The 9,061-nt window shown below is 28.7% G+C and overlaps 1 protein-coding gene across 1 annotated transcript; it reads right to left on the bottom strand.

Moving 5' to 3' along the window:
* Window positions 1–797: 797 nt before the first annotated feature.
* Window positions 798–7,941, bottom strand: LOC112463762 (axonemal 84 kDa protein-like). Its single transcript, XM_025030317.1, has 14 exons — window positions 7,868–7,941; window positions 7,294–7,480; window positions 6,893–7,033; window positions 6,615–6,689; window positions 6,334–6,533; window positions 5,954–6,132; window positions 5,264–5,533; window positions 4,716–4,877; window positions 4,471–4,624; window positions 3,872–4,157; window positions 3,349–3,444; window positions 2,973–3,194; window positions 2,572–2,679; window positions 798–2,169 (listed from the first exon to the last, which is right to left on the bottom strand). The coding sequence occupies exons 1-14, from the start codon at window positions 7,939–7,941 to the stop codon at window positions 2,029–2,031; spliced, it is 2,295 nt and encodes a 764-aa protein (XP_024886085.1). The 3' UTR covers window positions 798–2,028.
* Between the last annotated feature and the right edge of the window lie 1,120 nt (window positions 7,942–9,061).

The raw sequence follows: 9,061 nt of genomic DNA, 5'->3' as shown, positions 1-9,061 counted from the left end.
AAAGAAATTGTATAATTGGTGCCAAAAAATTTCTTCTTCACGAAGACATGAATCGATTGGATACAGCCAGAGCACACAGGGAAAGGTATAAATATTATATATTACTGTATTTGGTATCGTTTATGCATATTTACATTTATGTGACATTTGAAATTGGCTATCAAGAGTTGTGCAATAATACTAGAGGTAAAATATTTGTTTTCTTTTCTCGAACACTAACAGATAAAGCAATTCCATTATGTAAAAAATAGCTGTATAACTTGATAATCACACTTTAGAAAATGTTGACAACTTCGAAGCTTTAGTTAAGGATTTATCTTCTTTGTTTATCTCAGCAAAATAGACGCTTTTAGTAATTATAAATATATTAATCATAAATTATATACTGCTGTTGATATGTATGACGTAAATAATTTAGAAAATAGAAGAAGCAAAAGTTATTGACATAATAGTATTAATATTATACATATTGTGTAAGATATGGAATTAACATAATTTATTGTATATGAGGCATAATCGAAACAATTAAAATATGTATAATATATTAATTTTATTGTTTTAGAGTCTATCTATTTGTTAAAATAATGAAGAGTATGATCTCTATCGGTATACTGTGGATAATATATAAATGGATCTGTTGTTATACACAATAAAATCGCTGATTTGTCCATATTGCATATGTAACAATTTATAATATAATAATTAAACGTATAATTTATAGGCTACAGTAGGAAAATAATTTCTTTATGCTAAAGATATTTTTCTTTGTAGACACCTTGTTGTATGTATTTTCAAAATAAAGAGTATAAGTTTTAATGATAAATATTATGCATATTTATATGTTAAAATGTATTAAATAAAATATTATTTGGATGTAGAAGTAGAGTATAGGTATATTGTTAATGTATTTCTAATGTTTAATACAAGAAGAAACTCGAAATTATATGCGTATACTATAACAATTGTTCCAATCGTTTATAAAAAGACGTAGTTCACAATATATGCAGATAAACGTATTAATATGGATGGAGGAACTTGCTCTTTCAACCTTCAATGTCATTATCATTAAGATAAGTTCTATGTCATTTCCTGTATTCAATTTCTTAAACTCATTCACGTTTTCGCCGTGTATCGAAGACAAAGTGCTGTGACTTTTATGTTTTGTACCTTGCAAATAAAAATTAAATTAATTTTATTTGAATTTATTTAAGCCGATTTTCAGATATCTTGCATTATTTCTGATTACATGCCTGTCGACACAGCCGTTTAAAGCAATGATAGCTATATAACTTGGAAACGTGGAATTAAAATGTAAGTTTGACTTTCGTAAAAATATATTACTTTTTATTGTATGATTTTCTGAAATGTTAGTAGAAGTATTACGTGCATTCGATTTATACTAAAATTTATAGCGTATTTTATGCTTCATTGAGGATAAAACGATTGACGTCTATAACTACTTATCGAATCAAATGAAGACCGTAGACGCACAGAATATTGTTCGCATATAGGCCTTATGCTCGTTCTAGACTGGAGGATAAGCCAACTCTCAGCTCATCCGAGTGAGTGGTGTAGACGGGTAAAAATCTATAGTTTATGTATAGTTTATGTCACGTACACTATAAAAGGCGGATGAACCGAGAGTCGGCTCATCCTTCAGTCTATAGAACGAGCATTAGTATCACGACGGACGTCCCTATAGATAAATCTGTAGTCTTCATACATATGTTAAGTTGAAACATGATAAAGAACGTGGCAAATAGAGATATATCTAATACATAGCATAACTACATTATATAATTTATTATAAATATATGATAGAAAATAGTAATATTTACAATAAAGTGACAAACACATACGCTCAATAACAGCAAACCTTATAAATCTACAAGTCGTGGAGTCAATCTCCGAGCAAACGAAGAATAAATGTCAATTTAATGTAAAAATTACATTTAATGAAATTTGATACAAGTCTATAAACACGTATACTGGAAGATATCATTTATTCGTTTCTCTTGAAATTAATTCTTAGGATGACATATTGATTACATTAGTACGACCTAGAAGTTCTGCGACAGTATTGACAAGTTTGAAGGAGACGTTTTTCATCAATATACGGCTTTTGATTCCGGCATTATGTAGTGCCAATTGATATAGATCAGCATAAAACTATTAAAAAAACATTTTCAAGTTATTTTATATATATTATATATATATTTATTTAATTATCCCTATTACATTTATTTCTCTCGTTTATTATTTCAAGGAATATTACAAGGAATATTACAAACTTTATATTCTTGTATATGTAATATCGTAATATTTCTTAGAAAGTTTACATGCTATACAGCTAAATAATAAATTTACATTAACTTTTATTAACTATTTTTCTATATATATCGTCTCCTTGTAAAATTTTTGGAAATATTTATAAGGTAATATATATATTTATGCTTAAAAAGTAGTTTCTGCTGTTTTACATGCATATATTTACATCTATTAAATTGTTAAAGTAAATTATTAATAACTGATAATTGATTATTCTTTGATATTTTAAAAATCTTGTGTTACCTTCGAATTCTCACCATCTAACGGTACATTGGAAAATTCCGAGCTCACTTCGGTGCAGGATACTGTCATCGTTCGCAAGGGAGTTATCAAAAGAGTTAAATTCGTTCGCTATAAGAATATTGAGATTTATATATGTCCATATAGAAATGTAATATTTTAGTAAAAAATTTAAAATATTTTTACATTTAGGCTTCACTATTTGGCACTAAAACTTAATTTTTTTGAATAAGCACGTACATATTCTCTTGTATGTGACAATATTTTCTCTTTTTAATGTCAGTTAAAAAACAAGAAGTAAATAAAAAACAAAACTAGAGCTGTTATTAATTTTAAATGACGTTGCAACTAGTTTCTAGCGCATTATTGTATTATTTCTCAATAAAACTAATTAAATGCTCTACCTCTTTTGCGACGCATCCATGGAGTTCTCTGGATTGTATCACGATTTCTCTGGAATTTCGACTAGCATTCCAGCGGGACCAGGAGAATGTATATGCTGTACAAAGTAGAGCCATACATTCTCGTAGATGTCTCTCAGTTACCGGATGCTTCACCGGAAGAGCTTTCACATAGCTGAAGGCATCTCGCTCTGGAAATAGATCGCATCCAGCGTCGCGCATTTTCTGCGAGAAAAGAAGGTATTCTCAAAGAATCACTATTTTTTATTTAAATATCTCTTAATTTTATAAAAGTAGTGCCAGTAATTCATTTATTGAAACTTTTTGCATTATTGTAGAAACAATTTAAGACCATTTGGAAAAAATGACAAATTTTTACTTCAATCAAAATATGCAGCTTCATGTATTCTCCAATAATCTCTTTAAGCGCCGTTGACATACCACCAGCCAGCGAATTTAAGCAAACCAAGTCCTCCTACGAAAACAAAAAAATGTTCTATATAGATTTCATAAAATAAGTTAAATAAAGAAGTACACCTTCATGAAACAATATTCTTTACAAATAACAAGCTCGTGTGTGTATAACAATCAAGGGTATAAAAACGACCACTGACGAGCAACAACGAATATTATAATTCAAACATAATTCCAACATTTGTTAATATATTATGTTTGAATTATAATATTCGTTGTTGCTCGTCAGTGGCCGTTTTTACCCTTGATTGTAATATTCTTTACATTTATGAAAGAACATTAATATTTCGCATTGTCTTTTATATCATTCAATATTTAAACTGTTTGTCTCTTATACGTCCATCATTCGCACGAAATTTGAATGTTACATATCTAGCCGACCCCCACTTGTGAATTTTATCAGCAATCTAAAGAATAGTATAACCTACCCTGACTACGAATTCTGCTTGAACGATGGCAGCGGACACATTGAGCACAATCCCACCGCGTGCATTTCTACCAATTTCAGGTTTAAGTTCCCAACTTTGAAAGGGAATGTTAATAAACTTAAAAGTAGCGAGGCCGTGGACGCCTAATCTGCCGGTTCTAAACGTCATAGTTTGCTTCTCCTCGTTGTACTTGATATCGTGCACATCCTGCGTAGACCATATTTTCCTCTCAGGTATCCAATGTGCCACTAATGGCGGTTCAAACCAAATAATAGAGCTGGGAAGCCTGTAAAGAAGTAATCATTGAAACGTGATTTGGCATAAGTATGAGATACAACTGAGATAAAAAATATTTGATTATAATAACGAAATGTAGTATACAGTTTTTATTACTTAACACGTATTCTATTCCAAATTATACATAATTATGACTCGTTATACTGCATTATATCTTGGTTATGTCGTATTTGTTATATTTTCGCTAAAACTGTTTATTTTTTAATTTTCTTATTTTAATATAGTGATAATTTTGGACTTATATTTCGCTATTATATTGCATCCGATTTTTTATTGTAATTAACTTATTTAAAAAAATGTACTTTAAAGTTACTAGAGCCAATGCCTCCATTGCGGCCTCCAAAGCTTTCATTTCAGCTTCGATTACTTCCGGTGTTCTTTCAGAATCGGGTGCCGGAGGCGGCGCCTTATACGGCTTGAAAAACGGTACGGATTTCAGTTCTTTAGGAATTTGCACTGCAAAGAAGATAATGTTAACATTCAAAGACAAAACATTACATGATATAAGTCATTATAAGTTACTGTAGTTAAAATAATTATTGCTCACAAGTGGTGAGCGTAATATTTCTTCTCATGTCCTTGGGTTGCGGCGGTTGATAAACTAAATCAATGTGTAATGCACCACCGAGTATTCTGTATTTTCGCAAATTTATTTCCGTCTTTTCGCAGCGCGTGAATAATAATTTTTTAATTTCCTTTCGCGTTTCATCTGAAAGAATAGAAAACAATATTATTCTCGACGATATAGCTTCACTGTTATAATAATTTCAATTTTTTAAAATAAAATATAATAAGCAATCAATAACATTAAATAAATTAGTACAGCAAAGAATTGATTGTCACAAAGTTGAACGTTTAATTGTTCCAACCCATATCAACAGAAAAAATTGTCTTAAAAATGTGTTAGTTTCTCCTTTTTATTCCTTCCGTTCTTATTATATTTATATTGACAATGTTATGGGATACTAAATATAACATAGGAAGTAATTCATTTTAACATATTTTTAATTACTGTCTTCTCAATGGGTATATTGAATTTAAGAATTCAAAATTTCAATAAGTATATCAACCACCTATTGCAATTGCAATTTTTACCTTCTCTTTGTAGAATTATCTCATCTGGTGTAGGTAGATACGGTAATTTTTCTGGTTCCTGTTCTGGTTCCGGACGTTTCGCTCCTTGAATACCCGGCTTCTTTGGCTGTTTCCCTTTTCTTTCGGGCTTTGTAGGGAGTGGGACTGGTGGATTCTCCATTCTCTCAAGTATAGCTTTCTTTTCCTCCATTCGAAGACGACGGCCATCGACCTGCTCCTCTCGTATTTTCAATTTTGTATTATACTCGTTTTGACAATAGATGAAAAAATCTGAAGCATGCACAAGAAGAAAGAACTCTAAAACACTCGCATTTCTTCATAGAAACGTAAATATCTATAATATATTTACATTTCTACATAGTATAATACTTTTATACAACACGTTTTCATATGTTACACGTTACATATATATGATGTGGACATGTGATATTATTCACAAAAAACCGGTGAAACCTGTTCATTGTTACTTTTATAAATTATAATTTATTATTTTTGTTAACTTATATTTTTTGTTAATTATATCTTAATTCGTTGACCATTTTCTTTTGACAAGTTTTTCAAATTTTATAATTTCACTATTATATCTATTAATTTTACAATATCACTTCTTGACTTAGCGTAAAAAATAATTTTAATTTTTATCCAAACTAATAAATAAATAAAATTTATAAAAAATATTGTAAGTTGTACCTATGGAATACATGCTCTCATATTCCTCTGGTAGTTTTGGCATGACGTATGAGGTCGCGGAATCAGAGTAATGGTCATACTTTACCCATAATGCACGTATCGCCATACAATAGCAATCTATGTCTATGGGCATTTTAACAGTCAACTCTATTTCTTCAAAGTGAACTTCAATAGGTTTTCTGTCAAAATAATGCAACGATAATAATTGTTACAAGTCAACATCTAACAAATTAAGTTAATATAGCACATATAATATATAATATGTCACAAGAAACAGATCCATTCATATTATATATGTTATATATATATGTGTATATATATATATATATATATATATATGACACATAATATATGTAAAATCATTAAATGTTAATACGTACCGATCTTTTTCGGTGACTTGTTTAAGTGGAATAGGCAATTTTATTAAAGCCCAAATGCAACAACTGATTTGATCGGAAATTTTAGTGTATCTCGCCGTTTTTATGCTCTCGCGGACCATATCCCTTTCTATCTGACGCAAAAGTGAATAACACGCCGCGTCTATCCATTCTTGAAGCTTATCACGAAATCGTTGTCTGATCTGTTAAATGTTTAACTTTAATCTTTTTACATGTGTAAGTATAGTATATGTATAGTAAGTTGATCGAATATTATTGCTTACCATCTTACATTCAATTATATAATCTGGTGAGCTTGTTAAAGAGAATCGTATTATTTCGTTGAGTTTTGTCAACAACTGTGAAGGAAAATATTTAATTGTTATTTTTATGATAGGTAAAAATAAAGACATTATAATTACTACCTCTATTTATTGAATTGATTATGACGTATCAAATGTAAATATATCCACCTGTTTATTACACTTTTACAAATTAACAATTGTCTGTATTTAATTATATCAGAATTACTGATTGATTTAATTATTTAAAATTTACGTACATAGATGATAATATTGTATTTTGTAATAAATTTGTCCATATTAACTTTCTCGTCTTCCATTGACCACAAAAACATAAAAGTATTCATTTCGGATAAACTGCCAGGGTCTGGCAATCCATCGCAAGTCATATATCTAGTCCACTGAAAATAATTGTTTCTTTATAATTGAAAGTATTATGACTTTGCGTGAGTTATGTGCAAGAACCTGTTTAATAAATCTTATAATTCAAGCTTAATTCAATTTTTGTTGTTCAAAAAGTGATTTAATAAATGGTTACAAAACTATTAATAAATTCACTATATACATATATTAACGACATAAAAAAATGTATAGCACATAAACACTTCATATATTTATTTATTATAAATATGCGAAAGAGATAGAAGAAGGTAATACTTACATTTTCCTCTTCTTCGGCAGCAGCTAAATATTTTCTAAATGCATTTTTGTAATTGTGAAGCACGCACAATGTCTCTTCCAATTGAACTTTTCGCATCGCTGCTTCTTGTTCTTCGAGCAGTATTTGTCTCTCCGTATTGTACTTTTCCAATCGAATCTCTTCTTGCATATCTTTAATCATCTGCAACCTTTATTAAGAACATTTTATTAATATGTTAGTAAAAGCTTACAGTATAATGTACGTAAATATTTTCATGTATCAACACGCATTATTGATATCATTAATTTAAATAAATCTCTTAATGAATAAAAATAAGTTGATCGATATTTTGTATTAAATGTATTATGTATTAATATAAAGAAAAATTAACAAAATAAACAATCAAAAATTGTTTTTGTTCTCTAGTTATTTGAAAAGCTACCACCATACCAATTATATTACGCTATTACATTAAGTGTAAATTTAAAAAATAATTATTGATTATTAACTTCTGTGTTAATTATTTTATTGGACTATATAATTTAACGAATCAAACTTAATTTATTTTTTTCTAATTAATTGTAAATAGCCTTACTTAAGTCTTTCAGCTTCAGCGGCCGCAGATGCCGCTTGCTCTTTCTCCAACGCTTTGCGTGCTTTTTTAGCCATTGTTTCAGTCTCTGGAGGTTATTTAGGCTAAATCGATCGAACGATATAATTATCCTTTATTTTAATAAAATTTATATGTAAAACGTGCGCAACAACTGATATCTGTAAAGTAAAACGTCCAGTATTTTATGTTAGTTGCGATATTTTGTATTGCATTTATAATGTTCTACGTATTTGTATAAATTGAAAAATATTAAATAAGAGAACAACAATAAATGTAATTTTATATTTTTTGGGTCTAAATAAAAGATGAATAGGAATATAACAAGACATGCTTCTGCCGTTAATTTAAACGATATTTCTAAAAGATTAAAACTAAATAATAATAGTAAAACAATACAGAATATTAAGTACTATTAAAATTAAGTATCTTTCTATGTATCTTTTTTATGTTTTTTCTTTCAATATAATAACAACAAAATACATTCATATAAGTAACATGGATAATAAATTACAATTATATATACAATAATATTATTCGAAATCTTAGACATTATATAATAATAAATTTTAGATATATTACATGGTAATAAATCTTAGATGCATTATATGGCAATACAAAATACAGTACAATAATACAAAAATAAAGAAAATAATGTTTCTAGGTGACGTTTAAAAATGTATAAGCTAGGTTATGAGAACAGAATTACCTCTCTGTGTCGCACTCTTTTCACGTAGTTAAAACAAGCTGTGTGTAGCTGCCCCCCTCCACTATTAAAAATTTCGTAACAACCATTATTATTCGTTTTGTTGGTAGTGTTTGGTAGTCCATTCTCGATGATCAGTAGTCAAAATTGTAATCAATAATATGAGAAGAAGACATACTAAAACAAATTAATAGACAAAAGTGTGAATATAATTTTTATTTCTATAAACAACATATTTCGATTGATTTAAATAAATTAATGCAAGAACAGCAAACATGCTGTTACAATAGTGCCCGAAAATAGAATATTATTGTATAAATTATGTTACAACATACATAAATGTTTACAACTATCTCATTTCTGTAATGTATTATGCAATAAAAATATAATGCAATGTGTTATTGCATTATATCTTTTATGCTATATCATGAAGCAAACGCATATTATTACGTATAATGTGTGTTTGCTCTTTC

Source organism: Temnothorax curvispinosus, unplaced genomic scaffold (assembly GCF_003070985.1).
Source record: "Temnothorax curvispinosus isolate PA1 unplaced genomic scaffold, ASM307098v1 QBEX01013630.1, whole genome shotgun sequence".
Classification (NCBI taxonomy): Eukaryota; Metazoa; Arthropoda; class Insecta; order Hymenoptera; family Formicidae; genus Temnothorax; species Temnothorax curvispinosus.
The sequence above is the reverse complement of the archived record's forward strand: the minus strand, read 5'-3'. Positions and strand labels throughout refer to the sequence as shown.